Source organism: Heteronotia binoei, chromosome 18 (genome assembly GCF_032191835.1).
Source record: "Heteronotia binoei isolate CCM8104 ecotype False Entrance Well chromosome 18, APGP_CSIRO_Hbin_v1, whole genome shotgun sequence".
Classification (NCBI taxonomy): domain Eukaryota; kingdom Metazoa; phylum Chordata; class Lepidosauria; order Squamata; family Gekkonidae; genus Heteronotia; species Heteronotia binoei.
Window position 1 is genome coordinate 37,134,603 of NC_083240.1, and position 20,986 is coordinate 37,155,588.

General features: G+C 48.7%; 1 protein-coding gene across 1 annotated transcript in view; it reads left to right on the forward strand.

The window, feature by feature from the left end:
• The window catches only part of SPECC1 (sperm antigen with calponin homology and coiled-coil domains 1), a 137,535-nt gene that overhangs the window by 92,584 nt on the left and 23,965 nt on the right, over positions 1-20,986 (forward strand). The window contains exons 8-11 of the mRNA XM_060258999.1: positions 1,166-1,266; positions 7,350-7,431; positions 15,441-15,594; positions 16,008-16,110. Of these exons, the coding sequence (XP_060114982.1) occupies positions 1,166-1,266; positions 7,350-7,431; positions 15,441-15,594; positions 16,008-16,110 (440 nt within the window). The remainder of the gene's footprint in view (positions 1-1,165; positions 1,267-7,349; positions 7,432-15,440; positions 15,595-16,007; positions 16,111-20,986) is intronic.

Consider the following 20,986-nt stretch of genomic DNA (forward strand, 5'->3'; position numbering starts at 1 on the left):
ACCAACAAAGGATATACGCTTTCAACTGCACACGCCCCGAATTAAACTTTCTTAGTCTTCAAGGTACCACTGGACTCAAACTTTGTTCTGGTGCTTCGGACCAACACAGCTACCCTCCTGAATCTATCTGAAGAAGTGTGCATGCACACAGAAGCTTATACCCCGAATTAAACTTTGTTGGCCTTAAAGGTGCCACTGGACTCAAACTTTGTTCTGCTGCTTCAGACCAACCTGGCTACCCACCTGAATATATCTCTGTCCAGCATAAAAACCTGACGCTTAAATCTGCAGGGAGATATGCTGGGCATACAGCAGTGTAATATCCAAGTGACCACTAGAGGGGGCAAAGCATGTGGAAAAGAACTCTTCTCCCGCCCCGCCCCCCTCCACATACGCACAATGCTCTGAGAAGGCAATAGAAGAAGAAGATATTGGATTTATATCCCGCCCTCCACTCCGAAGAGTCTCAGAGTGGATCACAATCTCCTTTACCTTCCTACCCCACAACAGACCCCCTGTGAGATGAGTGGAACTGAGAGAGCTCTTACAGCAGCTGCCCTTTCAAGGACAACTCCTGCGATAGCTATGGCTAACCCAAGGCCATTCCAGCAGGTGCAAGTGGTGGAGTGGGGAATCAAACCCGGTTCTCCCAGATAAGATTCCGCACACTTAACCACTACACCAAACTGGCTGTCCTAGGGATACCTAAACCATGAAAATGAGAATGCAGAAGAGCCCTTGGTCAGGGAGCCTGGTTAGATTGGTCCCTGCTGCGAATCTGCTGCATGCTTGGGCGCAAGGGCTGGTAGGAAGCCCCAGTGGCACTGATTTATCTCCTGGCAACATCCATAATCAATGGCATTTGCAAGATCCAGGGGTTTATATCAGGCCTGACACCATACGCTGCCTTCCGCCAAGTTCATCTTGTCTCCTTTAACTGGGAGCAGCTCTCCAAGGGCTCTGGAAGAGAATGGTCTCTTCAAGCACCTGGACATGTTGGGGATTGAACCCGGGACATTCTGCATACAGAGCTGGTGATTTGCCCACTGCTTGCAAGATCTCTCAATTGTACAGGCTGACACCAGCGTGTTTGCTTCTCTCTAGAAACCGAGTGCAATGTTGTGCAGCTGGCTTAGCGCTCCCTTTCCCTTCTATTTCCCGGCAGGTGGTCCTGGGCCAAGCATTCCGGTCCACAAGGTCTCCCGGAGCCCCCTGAGCGGTATCCCAACGAGGACGGCTCCGGCAGCTGCCGTCTCACCCATCCAGGTACCCATACGAGCCTTCCCCTTTCTGTGCAGAAGCGGGACTTTGCATCAGGAAAAGGTCCAGCACGTCCCCGCAGCAGAGGGGAAGCAGTGCTGTTTGTTTGGGTTTTTATTTTAGCGAGACATCAAATACTAACAGATCAAAGCAAGTCTCAGCCCCCCCTCCCCCCCCGGGGACTATTTCTTGGAGGGACAATGAAGCACCTCTGACCTTGCTGGAATCCAGTGGAGGATGTTTTATCAGTGTGGGCTGGGAAAAGGGATCTGGGATTTGGTCTCTTCCCCCCGCCCCAAGAGCGTTAGGTAAAGGCAAAGCATTCTGTCAAGTTGCGACTGACTCACGGCAACCCCCCAAAAGTTTGACCTTGTGTGGTTTTCAAGGCAAGAGATGAACCAAGGTGGTTTGCTGTCCTTTGTCTAGGTAGATCTGTCACCCAAGCACCGGCCCTGCTTGGCTTCCAAGCTCTGATGAGGTTGGGCTAGTCTTGGTTATCGAGGCTGATACCCAAGAGTTCTGGTCAGGGCTTTTTTTGTAGCAAGAACTCCTTTGCATATTAGACCACATCCCTCTTATGTAGCCAATCCTCCAGCTTACAGGGCTGTTATGACAGAGCCCACTGTAAGCCTTTGGAGAATTGGCTACATCAGGGTGTGTGTGGCTTAATATGCAAAGGAGTTCCTGCTACAAAAAAAAAGCCGTGGTTCTGGTCAACATTTATCCCCGCAGAAGAGGAGAGGTGGCCAGAGCACTTGGGCTCCGTAGAGACATCTCTCTGATTTCATAAGAAGCGCCGAAGTGTCGGTTTCCACCAGCACAACTCCTGGAGGGGGGTGGTGGTGTCTGACCGCCAAGGTGTTTCCCCTAGTTCAGAAGAAATAATTGGTTTTTTCCCCATCAGGCCCACCTGGCACAGTAGCCAGCACCCTGCCTTCTCCCCTGTAGCTCCCAGTTGGTGGAATGGGCTCCCTGCAGAGGAGAGGGGAGGGTGTCCATTGTTAGGAATGTCCAGGGATGGAATTCTAGCAGGAGCTCCTTTGCATATTAGGCTACACCCCTCTGATATAGCCAGTCCTCCCAAGAGCTTACAGTGCTCTTTTTTGTAAGCTCTCAGAGGACTGGCTACATCAGGGGTGTGTGGCCTAATATGCAAAGGAGCTCCTGCTAGAATTCCCCCCCTGGGAATGTCCATTTGTAAGGCTGGTTTTTTTTTTAATGAGGTGTAGACTGTAGGCGTCTTTTGGAAAGGTCGTTTGAAGGCTTTACTTTGTCTGTTTGAGAAAGTGACGTTACGAACTGCATTTTGTAAGCTGCTTTAAGCCCTGAGGAAAAGCAGGGCACGTCTCTGTAAATTGCCTCAAGTCACAGCTGACTTACGGCGACCCCAGCAAGGGGCTTTCAAGGCAAGGGAGAAGCAGAGGAGGCTGGCCACTGCCTTTCTCTGCAGAGCCTTCCTTGGTGGTCTCCCTTCCAAGTGCTGACCCTGCTTAGCTTCTGACTTACGGCAAGGGGCTTTCAAGGCAAGGGAAAAGCAGAGATGGGTTTCCACTGCCTTCCTTTGCAGAGTCTTCCTTGGTGGTCTTCCTTCCAAGTACTGACCCTGCATAGTTTCCGAGATAAGAACGTAAGAGAAGCCATGTTGGATCAGGCCAATGGCCCATCCAGTCCAACACTCTGTGTCACACAGTGGCCAAAAAAAACCCCAGGTGCCATCAGGAGGTCCATCAGTGGGGCCAGGACACTAGAAGCCCTCCCACTGTTGCCCCTCCCAAGCACCAAGAATACAGAACATCACTGCCTCAGACAGAGAGTTCCAACAATACGCTATGGCTAATAGCCACTGATAGACCTCTGCTCCATATGCTTATCCAATCCCCTCTTGAAGCTGTCTATGCTTGCAGCCGCCACCACCTCCTGTGGCAGTGAATTCCACATGTTAATCACCCTTTGGGTGAAGAAGTACTTCCCTTTATCTCTTCTAACCTGATTGCTCAGCAATTTCATGGAGTGTGCCCACAAGTTCTCGTATTGTGAGAAAAGGAGACAAGTACTTTCTCTACCTTCTCGATCCCATGCATAATCTTGTAAACCTCTATCATGTCACCCCTCAGTCAATGAGATCAGGCTATGCCATGCCATCTTCCCTCCTGAAAGGCAGGGCACAAATGTTTGAATGAATATGTAGATTGGCCCCATCCAAAAATATGGTGGCCCTGCCCAGGAAAGGTGTGTTTTGACACAACATTTTGTTTGGGCAGTGCCCCATGGAAATGTGGCAGCCTTAGATGGCAGTGGGTAGGAACAATAATGGGTGAGTGTTCCCCCCTCCCTCCCCACAATAGTCCCAGGGCTGACTTGCCTGTCTTGTGTTAAATGGGTGGTGCTGGCTTACACTTCCAGGTTCAAACACGTTGAGTGTGCTGCATAAAAGGCTGCCTGTATTCTGTCCCTGCCCCCTGCCCACACACAAAAACCCAAGTTGAAATTCGGCGCTGAGATGCTCCAGATTCTATCCGTTTATATAAATTCTGCAACTCGTATTGATTCTTTCCTTCTTGTTCTCTGGCTCTCCCTTACTTTGCCAGTCACAGGAAGGACAAAGCAGAGGAATGGGCTGGAGTCCCTGCCCTGCAAGGAGAGGCGAAGAAACCTGAGGCTTTTCTGTTTTGAAAAAAAGAGCTCCAGCTTTTGACCCAGTTTTCTAAAGCTGCAGGTGGGGCTTTTTTTATAGCAGCAACTCCTTTGCATATTAGACCACACAATCCTCCAAGAGTTTACAGTAGGCACTGTAATAAGAGCCCGGTAAGCTCTTGCATGATTGGCTGCATAAGAGGTGTGTGGCCTAATATACAAAGGAGTTCCTGCTACAAGAAAAGCCCTGGCTGCAGGTTCGAGCAGCAGGAGTGGAAGCTGTGGGCACACTGGAGCTTCCATGAACAGCCTCGAATAGGGGTCCTCCACTGTTTTGAGCATGAAGGCAACTTTGGAATTCTGACACAGCATGGAGAGTGCAGTCACAAAATGGCTGCCTCAGGAGGAGGAACCGGCCACAAAATGGCTGCCTCAGGAGGAGGAACCGGCCACAAAATGGCTGCTGGAGCTTACCTTCAGTCCCGTGATGATGATCCATGTGCTGTGTGTCAAGCATCGCTATTTCTCAATAATCAGTCTTTTGTTGTAAAATCAAAAGTTGCTTTATTGTTGCTTTACCAAGGACAGAATCCTTGGAAGTAATGATGTATACATGATTATATTGTTACTATATAGGATTAGTTCCAAGGATAACATACAGGTGCATTTTGAGTCACGGGTTCAAAGGTTAGTACATAGTATCTAGTTTACTACTAAGGAATGTAGATTATTAAAAACATCTCCGTTTCTCACACTTCTTCCAGACTTGATAAGAACTGTCTGTGCGAATGTGGGGGAGAGGCACCTCACAACCAGGCTGCAGCGTAAACATCCTTGGGCTAGATGGATTTTCTATTTGCCCAACCTTTGGGGAAAAGGGAGGGAGGTGATGGATACTAACGGTCTCCTTTCTGTCTAAGAACCCACCATTGTGCTTAGAAATATGCATGCTTGACACTGTGGTGACAGTACAAAGCATCGTTTTTAAAAATCCGCACACCCAATCGGAAAGCCTCACTGGGCAAAGACCCCACCACCTTTCTAAAGACATTTGGCAGGGGCTGAGAAAGATGCCAGTGAATACCACAGATCCCATCAGTTTGGGGACCCCTGGCCTCGATCCTTCAGCGGGTATGGGTCTGCCTTCCCCCAGTGCCAGGCTGTGAATAAGCACAGGTTGAGTCTTGGCTAGCTTCTTGTAAAGGCCTTCGCAGTGAAAGAAAATAGCAAGGAGAAAGCCATTACTCCCAAACAGGAGACTGGGAGAGGGTGTTTTTTTTGTCTTGGACTAATTGATAATCAGGAAGGGTTTCTGCTGAAGAAACAGCTCCCCCCCCTCAGCTTGTGGTCCAGGAAACTGAAGACTTCTTTTCTATCACCCTCCCATCCCCCGTGGGTGTTATGTAACAAATTTAGGAAGGCTTTGTGGGCTGTTTGAACAGGGATGCGTTTGTTGGCAATAACAGTTTATCAGCCTGAACAAGGAGGCAGCAAAATTAGGAATGGGGCACAGCAAGACTCTCTCTTTGGTGGCAGCCAGAAAATCCCCAGCTGGAGCCTTCCTGGAACAAGTAACTTCCAGGCTGCTTCAGGCCTTCAAACATGGCTGTGCCATTTGCAAAAAAAACCTGCTCAAAAGCGCTTTCCCGTATATTGTCTGCGCTTCGTCCAGTTCTTGTTGCTGCACCTCAAAATGGAAAGCGTAGAGCTGGAAATGATGCTGGGAAGAACATAAGAGAAGCCATGCTGGATCAGGCCAAAGGCCCATCCAGTCGAACACTCTGTGTCACACAGTGGCCAAAACCCAGGTACCATCAGGAGGTCCACCAGTGGAGACAGAACTCCAGAAGCCCTCCCATTCTTGCCCCCCAAGCACCAAGAATACAGAGCATCACTGCCCTAGATGTAAGAACATTAGAGAAGCCATGATGGATCAGGCCAGTGGCCCATCCAGTCCAACACTCTGTGTCACACAGTGGCCAAAACCCAGGTACCATCAGGAGGTCCACCAGTGGGGCCAGAACTCCAGAAGCCCTCCAACTGTTGCCCCCCAAGCACCAAGAATACAGAGCATCACTGCCCCATAGTGTTCCATCTTTACCTAATAGCCATTGATCCAGGAGTTCGCACATCTTCCCACACCAGAGAAAAATTCAGGTCCAGGAACCCCTTAAAGACCAACAAGATTTCCAGGATATGCACTGACTTGGATAACCCAGGCAAGTCCGATCTCATCAGATCTCAGAAACTAGGCAGGGCTTACCCTGGCAAGTACTTGGGTAAGAGACCTCCAAGGAACACCAGGATTGGGAGGCAGAGGCAGGCTGTATCAAGCCACTTCTCTGAATGTCCAAGCCCCAGTAGGTGTTGCCACAAGCCAACCATGACTTCCAGGCAAACACACACTCAATTTAAAAAAAAAGAAGATCTCCAGGATATAAGTTTTCAAGAGCCAAAACTTCCTGTGCCAGAAACCCTGGAAATCTTGTTGGTCTTTAAGGTGCAACTGGACTCCAGTCTTCCTCTGCTACTTCAGACCAGCTCTCTTCTGCTGCCAGAACACATTAAAGCAGAGGTTGAAGTTGAACTCATTTGTTATAAGGGCCAGATCTGATATAAATGAGACCTTGGTGGGCCGGGCCATATGTGTACCTATTTAAGATTAGATAATAGGGGTATAAGCTTTATTAAGGACACTGACAAACACAATTAAAGATTTTTTAAAAACTTCATGTTTAAAATATTAGCACTCACTGCTTTTAAAGGTGCTTTCTTTGTATTTCTTCCATGGGATCCAGGAAACTGGGCAAAGGAAGCTCAAGCTCTTTCCTTCTTTCCCCGGGGGGACCAGGAGGTGGAGGAGGCTCAGCCAATAGAAGGAAGAGAGGCTTGGCTCAGTAGCTCTGCTGTATGATTGTGATAACCTGGCAATGCAAGCTTTTCCTTCCCCACCCCCCTTCCTCCCCAAGGGAGGAGCCTCAGCCAATAGAGAAAAGAGGCTTTGCTCTGTAGCTCCTGTGCGATTGAGCAAGCCTTCCAAAGCAAGCTGTGACACAGAAGGAAGCAAGAGAGAGGGAGAAGGAAGCAGATGACAGTCAGTTGCTCAGAGGCCTGATAGACCCCTCTGAGGGCCTGATTCAGCCCCCAGGCCAGATGTTTGACACCCCTGCACTAAAGAAGAGTACCAGGAAGTGGGGCAGCGTTTGAGATACATAAAACGAGGCTCGATGCAGAAGGAATGGGGAGAAGCATGCATCATGTGTCCAAATTCTGCACCAAGAAAAATGGGGATTCTGTTATCTGAGATTCTCGGGAGCAATATTCTGCAGCAAACAGAGTGTTCTGTGCTTCTTCCAGTCTTTCTTTCAGTGGGAATACAGGCCAGAAGATAATAGCAATTGCTGCTATGTAGATTCTTGAATTCTGTTTTTTCTTTTTCTTTTGTGGGGTTTCAGAGACATTCCACCTTCAACAGCCCAAAGCCAGCTGGGAAAACTTTCTCCAAGCACGCTGACATGCCGGACCTTCCCTTGGCAGGTAAAGTGCAGCTTTATCCTCAAACAGTAATCCTCTCTTATTGTGCTGCTTTTTTTTTTTTTTTGTATTTGTGTGTCTGCTCCTGGAAATCATGTCAACCTCTGTTGATTGATCCCTACTGGTGGCCTGAAGGATATTCAGAAAGCTGTCTGAATAGAGCCTGCCCCTGCCTCCCGACTGGGTAGTTCAAGGAAGTCTCCCATCCATGTACTAACCACAGTCAATCTTGCTTAGCTTCCAAGATCAGGCTTGCTTGGGCTATTCAGTTCAGGGCTTATTTTGCATTTTTATCAAAGCTTTATTCTGCCCTTGGGCAGGGGACTCAGTGGGACCCTTCAGGCAGTGGTCAGTGGGCATCCCTTGACTTTGAATGCCTCGAGGGCCTTTCTCCCATCTGCCTCAGCAAGCGAGGTCCAGGGCAGTGACACCGGTGGGAGAAACCTCCACCCATCCATGGCACTTCTGCTCAGTCCAGCAACCCTGTGGCCCACCCTGGACAGTAGCAGCAGCTGCAGTAATGTGTGCCTGGGCAGTAACAACAGGCACGAGCCTCAGTAGTGGGTTGCCACCTTCTGCCAGTTGGACAGACCAAGAGGCCGCTTAGGTTACCTGGGTGGCAACCTGGCCCTGCCCTTCCTCAGCAGGGTGTTGTGCTTCCTCATCCAACGCCTGGGTCTGATGATTGCTGTCTTTGGAAGTTCAGACTTGGGGAGGGGGTCGAGGCAAGGACCCCAGTAGGCCACTTCAGCAAGCCTGCTGTGCTCTGGCTGACACATCCCTTCACACCTTGGTTGAAACCCAAGCCCGGGTTGAATTTGAGAAGGAGTCTCTCTGTCTCTGTCTCTCTCTCTCTCTCTCTGTCTCTCGCTCTGTCTCTGTCTCTCGCTCTCTCTCTCTCTGTCTCTGTTTCTGTCTGTCTCTGTCTGTCTGTCTGTCTCTCTCTCTCTCTCGGTGGGCTGGCTGGCTGGCTTGCCATCTGACTCAGTTCTGGGCTGGAATGTTTTATGATTCTTGTTTTCATAGGCTTGGTATGGGGCTGTCATTTCCCAGGATTGTTCTGGTCGCATGTTCCTCTTCATGATCCCTTGGGACAGGAGCACAAGGTCTAGTCCTTATGTCTGCTCAGGGCCACTGGATTTGTGATCTGCTCTTGGATCCCTGGAATCTCCAAATCAGATCCTGAGGCTCAGCCTCTTCAGGAGTCAAGAAGGAAGAATCTGTCTGGGAGCTAAAAACTATATAGAAAGGGTTTTTGTATTTTATTTTAACTTTTTTGCTAGGCTAAGAAGGCCTTACTCTGCCCATCTGCATTCCTTTTTTGTTTTCCCCTCTGTTCATTGGGGGACTTTTTTAGTCTCTCTCATTTTCCTTGCTGAGGCTTGAGTCCTTTGCTGCTTTTAACCCTGTTTTTCTGCCACTGGCACATCTGTCAATTACACGCAGCTGATGCTAAAATCGTATTTTAAAATATGTTAATTTAATGGAGGGGGGGAATAAAAGCTTTTTGATTTGAGGAAGGGCTGTGTATCAGGCCGAACATCTGCTTGGCATGCAGAAAGCTCCAGGTTCAATCCCAGCATCTCCAGTTTAAAAGGATCAGGTAATAGGTGACGTGAAGAGCCCTGGGAGAGCGGCTGCTAGACGGAGAAGAGTATGCTGACCTCAATGGACTGATTCAGTATACAGCCATTTTCTTTGTATGTTTTTTGGGAAGAGGGCCCATAGCTCAGTGGTGCAGCATCTGATGGCATGCAGAAGGGTGCAGGTAGATAGAAAGGCAGCCTTGCAAGAAAAGAGAAGGGATAGAACCCTTCTTTTTGCAGCACTTGTTGTTTGTTGAATCTGCCACTTGCTGCCCACTTTATTCCCCTGCACACGTGAACCAGACTGTAGCTGCCTCCTTCAGCATCTCTCCTGCCTCCCACCAGCATTTGGACTGTGTGTCCCCCAGGTGGTGGTTGCATCTAGGACTCTTAGATCTTCCTTTCCTCATCTGATGCCACTTTCACATGGAAGTTTTTCTCCACTTCAGCTACCCAGCTGCCACACTGTCCCCTGGCTTTTTGAGGAGGAGAGCATCCACACAAAATCATGGTCTAATCACGCTCCATCTGTCCTTTCCCTGTCCTTCTGATCTTTTCAAGAAAAGCACAGCCCAAGTGTGTTATCAGGCAATCCGGAATAGGAAGGGATGTGTTATCCAAGGTCCTGCCAACATCAGTACCATTCTCCTTCCCTTGACCTCTTGGCCTTTTACTCCATCCCTGCACTGTAAGAAGGTTTTCTTTTTCTTTTTTTTAAAGGTAATTGCTAGATAGCTATGGCATTGTTTCTACATCTGCTGGTTGCCTTAATCTACTACTTAGAATCCCTAACTTTTATTATATTACAAAAATAGTGTTTTTATCATGGTGGCACACCTTTCCTCTTACATCTCTGCAATGAAAAGGGTTAGAGGGTTTTTTTGTTTTTTGTTTTTTTTAAAGGAAGCTGTGAATTCAGAGAAACTTGTTGCAATATGTCACTGAGATCTAGCAGCTACCACTTCTCCAGTGCCTTTCTGTCTGTGTTCCTGGTTTAGCAAACTCAATGAGCTTTCTGGTTTTTCTGCCCTTTCTCCTCCGGATTAGTCAACTTGGTTGTCGAGATGCCAAGCTTTTATCCTTAGGTTTGCCTGTGATCTTCCTACCTCTGACTCAGTTCCTTCCTCCCCACGTTTACTGCATCCCTTGGTGTCTCTTGATGCTCGTCAAATGGTGCCGGCTTGCCACAGTTAGTCCCCCAGCCACCAGTATCATTGCAGGGGGTGGGGGGTGTATTTATTTCATACCCCCTCCCTGGCACCTCCCAGCTTCTTGCAAAAGAACAGCAATGGCTTATGAGAGCCTTGGGAATGTGACGGCTAGCAACTGCCCTTGTCTGAAGGCAGCTGAATTCCTCATGTCACATCAGCATCCATCAAAGGAAATTCAGCTGGATGGCAGAGGCTCCCGGGCTGAGTTTTCAGCAGGGCTGGTGGCTGAGCAAGCCATTATATGTGTGGCCATTGTTAGGAATGCAGGGAACCTCTTAGTGGAAACAAAATCCTCAAAAATTGTTTAGAAGTTCATGAGGGACACCCATGTGTTTCTCCTTCATTTCCCTCTGGAGCGTTCCGGCACCTCTTTTTCCAGAAAAAGAAGCCCTGGTTAGGTGTTAGAATAAGGTAGCCCCTGACCTTTAAGGAGCTGTAGCTCTGAAGTTAATCACCTGTTTTGCATGCAGAAGGTACCAGGTTCAAATCCAGGTAGCTCCAGTTAAAAAGATCTCAGACAGATGATTTCTACCCATGTCTGGCATTCCAAAGAATTGCTGAAAATTGGAGTAGACAGCCTGGGATTAGGTGTAAGGCAGCGTCTTATGTTCAAAATGGTTTATCCAATGGTTTATCTATTCAAATTGGCCTTCACTTAATGCTGAGATAAGATAGATACACTGAAGATGTTATTAGCCACTGAATTTTATAAGATCTATGTTATAGCACCTTAATGTCAATTTAATATGTGTTTTTTAAATGATGTTTTAAATGATGGTTTTATCTAAATGTACTATTATGTATTATGGTTTCTTGTATATTGTATTTATGTGTTGTAAGCCGCCCTGAGCCTGCTATGCAGGGAGGGCGAGATATAAATAAAAAGTTATTATTATTATTAAGAACCACCACTGGATCCAGATGTGGGGAGGGGCTTCCTTTGATTATGACAAACCCGCTTCAGTTTTTCTCTTCCCATCCCATCTTTACCTTTCAGCATGTTTTCCCCTCCCCCAGTATTGGTACTGACTGAGGCTTTGAATCCTCAGCAGGGTTAGAAAGTAAGATTTGTGCTGTTTAAATTTTAAAAATCATGTCTTCACTCCGCTTGCACGCATGTTCCAACTAATACTAATATTTCCTTGTCTTACGGCACAAAGTTTGGTAATTAAAGACTTACTAGTTCTTCCTTGGCAAAAGCCCAGTGGCGCAGAGTGGTAAAGCCGCAGTACTGCAGTCGGAGCCCTCTGCTCACGACCTGAGTTCGATCCCAGCGGAAGCTGGTTCAGGTAGCCGGCTCCAGGTTGACTCAGCTTTCCAAAGTTCCGAGGTTGGTAAAATGAGTCCCCAGCTTGCTGGGGGGAAAGCGTAGATGACTGGGGAAGGCAATGGCAAACCACCCCGTAAAAAGTCTGCTGTGAAAACGTTGTGAAAGCAACGTCACCCCGGAGTCGAAAACAACTGTTGCTTGTACAGGGGACTACTTTGACCTTTTAAGTTCTTCCTTCTTGCTCTCCCTCCCTCTACTGGTGGGCAATAATCCAACTGAGTGGGATGGTTGTCTGGGTTTATCGAGTGAGGAAAGAAACAAAGAAGTATCGATAGAATTATTTCTTAGTTTACCCTTGATTTTATACTAAATTTAGACGTTTAGAGTATTAAATGGCCTTTGCTTTTATGATACAGTTGTATTGCCTCCCACCTGTTATTATCCGGATTCTTATGAACAAATGCCTCATAAAGGTTTTACAGATACAGATTATGACAAACAGGTGAGATTCTAATAATTCTCCCCATAGACACGCTAACCCTGCAGGGTAATGTGTAGGCATATGCAGACACGCGCAGAGTTCCAGAGAATGCCATCATTTATTTATGTCCTACCAGGACAGCATGGGGCGAAGCAGGAGGTCAATGCGAGCTCTGGGCCTATCCTCAATCAGACACTCTCCAGGGTGCCTCGAAAAATTATCTTTATTTGATAGACTGTGGACAAAGATTTCAGGTTCTCATGGCTGGTAACATCATTAGGATTTGTAGAATCTTTCGGGCTCAAGTGCCGTGTTCTACTGGAGAAAGTTTTCCTTCCAGACGTTTCGTTCTCAGCTGCGGAGAACATCCTCAGTGGCGTTGCAGCCGGAGCAGGCGCTCTGACCTTCTTGGCTGCTGTGCATTGCACTTGAGCCCGAAAGATTCTACAAACCCTAATAGACTGTGGACAGTGTCAGAACTACTGTACCTGGGCAGAACCTTGAGTTATATAGCTTATCTGGGACTGTTATTTGTCTCATCAGAATTCAAGGCAAAAAGCACTGCAGAGAAGTTACCAGGGCTTTTTTTTTTTTTTAGCAGGAACCAGCTGGCTTAGCACCAGGGGGTGTGGCCTAATATCCAAATGAGTTCCTGCTGGGCTTTTTCTACAAAAAAGCCCTGTGTGAAACAATGGCGATGTCAGGGGTGTGTGACTTAATGGGCAAATGAGTTTTCCCCTGGGCTTTTCCTACAAAAAAAGCTCCGGCAGTTACAATTAGTTCTCACAGCATTGTTAGTTACAGACAGTATGCTGTTATTCTGTCTCCACAAACAGTTAAAGATGACCTTGAGAGCCAAGCTGTGCTCTGGGTTTGTGAGATGCAATACATTCTTGTGTCTGTTACAAAGTAAAAGCTAAGCATAGCAGGCTGGCATAGCATAACACAGGTTACATATAATGAACTTTAGAAAATGGCAGGGGCCGTTGACACTACCTTTCTCCCCAATGGGTAGGGACCCAAAGCAGCTTGTATAATTCTTCTCTCCTGTTTTATCTTAACAACAACCACCCTGTGAGGTAGGCTAGGCTGAATGTGTGTGACTAGCCCAAAGTCCACCCACCAGGCTACTATTGCAGAGTGGGGGTTTGCATCCTGAGTCTCCCAGATCCAGGAGCCCCCAGCCTTTTTAAAGCCTGTGGACACCTTTAAAATTTTGATATAACATGGTGGGCAAGTGGCGAAATATTTCCTCTGCTGGGACCCTGGCCTCCAGGAAGGATGGGATGGGATGAGTGGGGGTGAAAGACAGGAATTCTCCATCCCTTCCCTGCCCATCCAGCTCCTAAGGAGTTAACTTCCCATCTAGCTCCTAACTTTGTTCTGTGCTCTTAGATTTGCTCTGGATTGCATCCTGTACCGTTTAGTGAGCCAATTCTTCGATTAAAAAAGCAAAAACTGAACCAAAAATAAATGGATTGTGTTTTTAAATCTGAGTAATTCTACAGGGGGCACTGAGATGCACTTTCAGAACTGCAGTTTTAAAAAAATAATAAAACTGGCAAGGCAGGCATTTACTGGAGCCATTGCGTGGGAGAGCCATTTATCTTAATTGGGCAAAGTGTGGAACAGTCAAGAGCCCGAAGTGATCCACACAACCCAGGGCAGCCGTGTCTCCAGGGGCCCCTGTAGGCTGTCACAATCCGGGCATGTAGCCAGGCAGTCCCTGAACTGCTGAAGGGGCTGGTACATGATCCCCTCCAGCCCTTCCTGCCCGAAGGTCAGGGAAGCTTCACTTCGCTAAGTTCCATCAGAGGCACAGGCCCAATTTGCTGGAACGTTTGGTTTTCAGTTATGCCTCAGGGCCCGCCCTAGACTGCCTTGCACCCTAGGCAAGGCTACCTTCTGGCACACACCCCGCCCCCTGCACTGATAACGTCATTGAGTCACATGGAAAAGGAAAGGAAAGGTCCCCTGTGCAAGCATCAGTCGTTTCCGACTCTGGGGTGATGTCGCTTTCACGTTTTCACGGCAGACTTTTTACAGGATGGGTTGTGAAAGCAGCGTCATCCCAGAGTCAAAAATGACTGGTGCTTGCACAGGGGACCTTCCCTTTCCTTTTGCCATTGCCTTCCCCAGTCATCTACGCTTTGCTGGGTACTAATTTTACCGACCTTGGAAGGATGGCAGGCTGAGGCAACCTCGAGCTGGCTACCTGAAAACCCAGCTTCCACCGGGGATCCTGAGTCACATGGGGGCACCCAATTCAGTGCCCCCAGAAAGCTGGCACCCTAGGCAATTGCCTAGTTTCCCTAATGGCAGGGCCAGCCATGGCCGCCCTTGGTGTAAACCGCGTAAGGAAAAATGAGGCTTGTTCTGCACCCCACCTCCCCAACATCTAATATTGCCACATTAGATAATGAGCGAGCTGTAATGATCCCTGGGCAGTGTTTCCAGTTTTGCCTTTTGCAGTTAACCCAAGAAAGCAGAACGATGAGACTTAGCTGTCCCCGATCCCAGAACACGTGCAGTCGGCCCTTTGACATCTGACTCGTTTTCCCCTCGGATGTGGTCAATTTCTGGAGCTGCCCAAAATCTGCCAGCCTTAAAGGGCAGGGGGACCTTACGGGGAGGGATGGTGGCTCAGTGGTACAGCATCTGCTTGGTAAACATAAGGTCTCAGGTTCAGTCCCCAGCATCCCCAATTAAAAAAGGGTCCAGGCAAATAGGCGTGAAAAAAACTCAGCTTGAGACCCTGGAGAGCCGCTGCCAATCTGAGTAGACAAGACTGACTTTGATGGACCCAGGGTCTGATTCAGTAGAAGGCAGCTTCATATGTTCATATGTGGCACCTGAGAGCGTGGGTGTCTGTTTTCGAAGAATCCCAAGGGAGGGACTTCCAGCAACACCCTGTTGTGAGCCCCGTTCCGCAGAATGGTCAGACTGGGCAGCTGCATGGGGGGCCCAAGTCTGGCGGTGACCTGCTCTGCAGAGAGCCCCCCAGAAGGTCAGAGGTCACACAAGAGAAGCCTTCCCTCACATACATCCTTGCACATACATCCTTGGAGAGCCAGTTTGGTGTAGTGGTTAAGTGTGCGGACTCTTATCTGGGAGAACCGGGTTTGATTCCCCACTCCTTCACTTGCACCTGCTAGCATAGCCTTGGGTCAGCCATAGCTCTGGCAGAAGTTGTCCTTGAAAAGGCAGCTGCTGTGAGAGCCCTCTCCAGCCCCACCCACCTCACAGGGTGTTTGTTGTGGGGGAGGAAGGTAAAGGAGATTGTGAGCCGCTCTGAGACTCTTCGGAGTGGAGGGCGGGATATAAATCCAATATTTTCTTCTTCTTCTGCAGGCGAAGGAGACCCTTTTAGGACGTTCGCTCACTTTGCATAAATGTTTGTCTTACGGCGCAAAGTTTGGTAATTAAAGGCTTACCAGTTCTTCCTTCTTGCTCTCCCTCCCCAGACCTTCTGAAAGGGAGGAGCGAGGACCTGAAATCAGACCATTTCCTCCGCAAGAGCCCTTCTCTGGAGTCGCTGAGCAAACCCCCGTCGATGGCCTTTGCTGGTAGGATGCTCAACTCCACACCCAGCAGCCTGAAACCTCCAAGCAGACTCAGGTAGGGGAACTTTGCTGTTTCAGCCGTGGCATCCCCTGGACCTCTTTTGGCACCCTCAGCCTGTGCCTGTATAAGCTGCCTCAGCCTGGAGGGACTTCGATCCTTTCAGTTTGGTGTAGCGGTTAAGAGCGACTGGGAGAACTGGGTTCAATTCCCCACTCCTCCGCATGAAGCCTGCTGGGTGACCTTGGGCCAGTCACAGTTCTCTCAGAGTTCTCTCGGCCCCCCAAATAAGTCTAGCTCGCCCCCTAGTGGTGTGTAACTCTAAAAGAGCTAGAACTTCAGGCTTCTTCTTAGGATCTCCTGGCTAAACTACACACGATGCCATGCAATAATAATAATTATTACCTCGCTGTGTTACTGTAACAGCAAGTCAGTGAAAACAGTCTGTCCTCTTCTTCCTCTGGCTTCAGCGTGGAGAGAAAGGATCCTCTGGCAGCTCTAGCGAGGGAATACGGGGGCTCCAAGAGGAACGCTCTGTTGAAGTGGTGTCAGAAGAAAACTGAGGGGTACCCGGTACGTGAACAGTTGCTGCTGTCTTCTCTGGCTTGCTTGCTGCAAAGGCCTGCTGTCTTCTCTGGCTTGCTTGCTGCAAAGGCCTGCTATCTTCTCTGGCTTGCTTGCTGCAAAGGCCTGCTGTCTTCTCTGGCTTGCTTGCTGCAAAGGCCTACTGTCTTCTCTGGCTTGCTTGCTGCAAAGGCCTCTTTTTGCCAAAGCCTGTCCTACCCAACGTCACCAGTTCCTGCCTTCTCGCTTTCCCCTTTCATTCACCCCTCTGCATGCTGGTCAGGTGCATTCAGACGTGCTCAGATACAGGGGCCAGAGTGATTTTTTAAACTTGCCCTTATGAGATATCCCCCCCCCCCAATATATATTGGGCTGAATCCCGAACATCCATGGAACTAATGGCACCTAGTACAAGATGCCTTCCTCTGACATAAGAAATCGTCGTATCATCACATCCAGGGCCGGCGCTAGGAGTTCTGCCGCTGGAGGCGGATCCCTGTGCGGTGCCCCCCCCCAGCTCCTTTTTTAAAACAGATTCTGCGTGCACACAAAGCACGCGTGCAGCGCAGTGACATCACAAAAGTTGCTGCTGTCTTCTTTGGCTTGCTCGCCACGAAGGCCTCTTTTTGCCACAGCTTGTCCTACCCAATGCCACAAAAGTGATGTCATCAAGCAGGCAAGGGGAACCAACGCTCCTGTCCAGGGCGCCTGCAGGCACCCGAGACGCAAGCCCCAGCTTCGCTTCTGATCGGGGGCAGGGGGGAGCCAATGGTCACGTCCCATGTGCCTTGGCCCCAATCAGGCTTCCTTCAAGGCAGGAAACCTGATTGGGGGTAGGGGGAGCCCCAGGCTGAGCTCATTGGGAGGGGTGCCCAGCAGCGCCCCTCGGCGGAGTGCCGCCCTAGGCAGCCGCCTATCCCACCTACTCCCACGTGCTGGCTCTGATTGCATTGGGGTGGAGGACTGTTCCAGATTGCAGGGGTGGGGAGCCACGTGAACATTTCATTTAAACTTCCCTGAAAGTAGGTTAAGGCAGCCCCGTGGCAAACCACCCCGTAAAAAGCCTGCCGTGAAAACGTCATGATTCCAGAGTCAGAAACAACTGGTGCTTGCACGGGTGGGGGGGAAGGGTTTAGGTTCCTCATCCCTCTCTTTGCTTAGTCTGCTTTTCTGTTTTCTAGAACAGAGAGGGGTTTTTTTCCACGCAAGAAGCGTTCAAAGCCAAAACTAGTCTTTCCCCTCCCCCCCCAGCCTCTGAAGTGAAGCTCCCCATTCTGCCAGTTCCTTCTCCAATTCCAGTTCAAAAAAACCTTTATTGGCATATCAATAACTTTTTTTAAAAAAAGGTAGCGATCAGCCTATATGCCAACAAGGAGAAACAATCAAGAGTACAACGATTTGAAACATACGTTGTAATAATAATAGGACGAAGTGATAAAAGTTTAGAACAGTCATCTCAGATATTACAGTAATTAAAACGGTTATAGTAAAAAAAACTTAACTCTTGGGAGCAGGTGCCCTAAGTTAATACCCCAGCCTACCACTTCCCAGGGCAAGCCGGGGCCCTTCCTGTGCACGAAACGTGCCTGGGGCAAATGAACTGCATGTCCCCAGGTGACCTTTGGGAGGGGAAGGCCATCAGGGTTCCACGGGGGCCTCCCCAGCCTCCTTTTCAGCAGCGCCCGTCGCCTCCCCGCAAGGCAGAGGCGCTCCCTGCCCTGACCCCAGGATGGCAACGGAATTCATTCCAGTGCTTCAAATTGCAGCCCCCACCAATTGAAGCCGGCAAGGAAAGCCGCCGGGGCCCTTGTTTGTTGTTGCGCTCGCTTGGAATTAAATGTTCTGCTTGCCAAAAAAACAAAAAAGGCTCCTTGGTTCAAAGGACAATGACATTCATTGAGTTTATTTTTATTCCGGGGCCGTTGAAATGATCCCGCCGCTGCCCTGGACTTGACAAAAAAGGCAGCTGTAATTTTTGGCCCGGGGCTGAGGGCTCCTGTTCTTTGGGTGCCTCTTTTCCTGATGCAATTAGCTGCAGATCAAAGAGGCCAGGCAGCCCGCAAAGCCCCCTGGGAAATGCTCCGAGGGACTCACAGGGAGAGGAAGGAACTAGGGGGGATGTGGGGTTTGTGCGATCGTGCCCCTTCGAAACAGGCTAGCGGCTGTTTCCTTTTTTCCTCACCCACATGGAAGAGAGGAGCCACCTCCTGGCTGTAGCTCAGTGGCTGAGCGCGTGCTTGGCACGCAGAAAAGTTTCTGGCTTGAGTCTCCAGTATCTTGAGCAGCAGGGCTGGGCAGGCCTCTGAGAGCTCCTGTCAGGGCCAGGGTGACTGTTCATAAAATTATGCCCAGTATGGAGTGAGAGAGAGAGAAAACCCTCCTTTTAATACTTGAAAAAACTGGAAATTGAACACACACACACAATATGGATGGTGATCATTTCAGGAAGACAGAAGAACAGTCTTCTTTGCACAGTGTTTGGAGCTTCCTGCCCCTATATCGGATGGCTTCAAAAGGAGAATTAGACAAGTCTGTGGAGAAGAGGTCTATCCCAGTCAGGACTGGAACTGAGCCTTCATGTCCAGAGGCAATTTGCCTCTGCCAGTTGCTGGGAGGCCGCCTCAGGGGAAGGCTGTGGCCTAGATGGAGGCATCCGGTTGGCCATTATGAGAAATGGGATGCTGGAGTAGATGGGCCTGCCTTGAGGTGATCCAGCAGGGCTTCTCTTAGCTTTAGAGGACATAGCCCTGACCCGGACAAACCAGTGGTATGACTTAGCCCTACGTCAGCTTTTTAAACAAGATTAGCCACAGTATGTGCCACAGAGAGAGTAGTGCCACTCTCTTAATGGTCACTCTTAATAGCCACCCACTTATACACTTATGTGTATTTTGTAGTTTTCCTTTTTCTTGGTTGTGTTTTTGATTTTTGTTTGTATTTTCTGTTTGAATTTCAATAAATTTGTCACTTAAAAAAAAAAAATAGCCACCCAAAATGACTGCCTGAGGCAGCCGCTTGATTTTGCTTCACAGCAGCAGTAAAAGAAAGTGAGGCAAAAGTCTTCCATGACAAACAAATAAAATCATTTTTAAGTGCGGTTTTAATCATCCCTTTCATGCTCTTGTAAGGTAGGATTATAGGAAGGCAGGGCGGGCCTAGTGTGTGGACTAGGATCTGAGAAGCCCAGAATCAAATCGCTCTTCCAAGGAAGCTCACTGGGTGACCTTGGGCCAGTCACAGATGCTCAGCTGAACCTACCCCACAGGGTGGTTGTGAGGATAAAAGGGAGAAGGATGGAAGCATGTGTGCCACCCTGAACTTCTTAGAGCAGAGGTGGCCAACAGTAGCTCTCCAGATTTTTTTTGCCTACAACTCCCATCAGCCCCAGCCATCAGCCATGCTGGCTGGGGCTGATGGGAGTTGTAGGCAAAAAACATCTGGAGAGCTACCGTTGGCCACCCCTGCCTTAGAGGAAGGATCAATATGTGCAAGGTGGAAAAAGTGGTTTCCGCAGAGGGAGATATAAAACTGGGACTGGCTTGCAGGAAGTCATCTGGTGACACTCTAACGCAGGTCTCTGGAGTCCCGGAGAGTTCCACATGCTGTGGAGGTGACGCTGGCTCTGCCCTTCCTGTGCCAGATTCATATGAGCACGAGAATTAGTTTGCTTCTTTTCTGAGCTGACTCCAAAGCTGGCGGGTAGGTCAGAAGTGGCAGAATTATTTTACACTCAGGAAAAACCAGCCTTGTCATTTGGGAGCCAAGAAAAGCATCCTGAGGGCTGCTGCTGGTGCTGCTGCTTCTGCTGGTAGCCCTGGGGCCCAAGACTCAGCCAGGTGAGCCACTGTGGATTGTGGGTATTCCGAGCTCTGTATAGGCAGAAAAACTCACTGCACATTGAACGAGAGGTCTAGGGCATCCCTACCACACAGCGAACGTCTGGAACCCACCACCCCCACCAGAGGTGTTCATGCCTCCTGCATTTTGCATATGTTGGGACCAGTGTTCCCTCTAAGCTGCGTTAGTGTGAGCTAGCTCATGGTTTTTTAGGCTCCGGCTCACACGTTTTTGTCTTAGCTCAAGAAAAAATGACCTCAGAGCAAACAAATTTAAGCAGTAGCTCACAACTTTAATGGCAGTAGCTCGCGAAGCAGAATTTTTGCTCACAAGACTCCATGGCTTAGAAGGGAGTATTGGTTGGGACCATTAATCTTTCGTTCAAACAAGGCCAGGTTTTACCTCTTGGCTTGCAACAGGCTGGGCTGCTGTCAATTGGGTGCAAATGCCAAAAAGAAAAACAAAACAACCAAATCCTTCTTTTTGGCTGAAGATTCTCCATTCTTTTTGTTGCCTTTTAACCGTTTGAATCTCTGTACCATTATTTGGGTAACTTCACAAGTGTTTAAATATTTATGGCTGTCCTGTCCATATATCATGTTTTTCTCCACACCGGATATTTACTGAAATGTGACTGATTAATTCAGTAGACAGGCAGGTCATGGACCAGCAAAGCCTTAATCACTCAACTGTAAAAGTCTAGGGTATTTTAAAAGAACAATACATGATTCATGGGATGAAATGAGAAAGAGGTCTTTTTTGGTCCTTAGTGACAAAGTGTTGTGTTTCCCTAAAGCACCAGACAGATGTGAGCCCTGACACCTGTTCCACATGTCTGAGGCCTTGTGGGTATGATGCAGACTAGGGCTTTTTTTCTGGAAAAAGAGGTGCCAGAACTCTCTCTCTCTTTTAATGGCCACCCAAAATGGCTGCCACTTGATTTTGCTTCACAGCACCAGTGAAAGAAAGTGAGGCAAAAGTCTTTCATAACAAATAAATAAATAAACAAACAAATAAAAGCATTTTTAAGTGCAGTCTTAGTCATCCC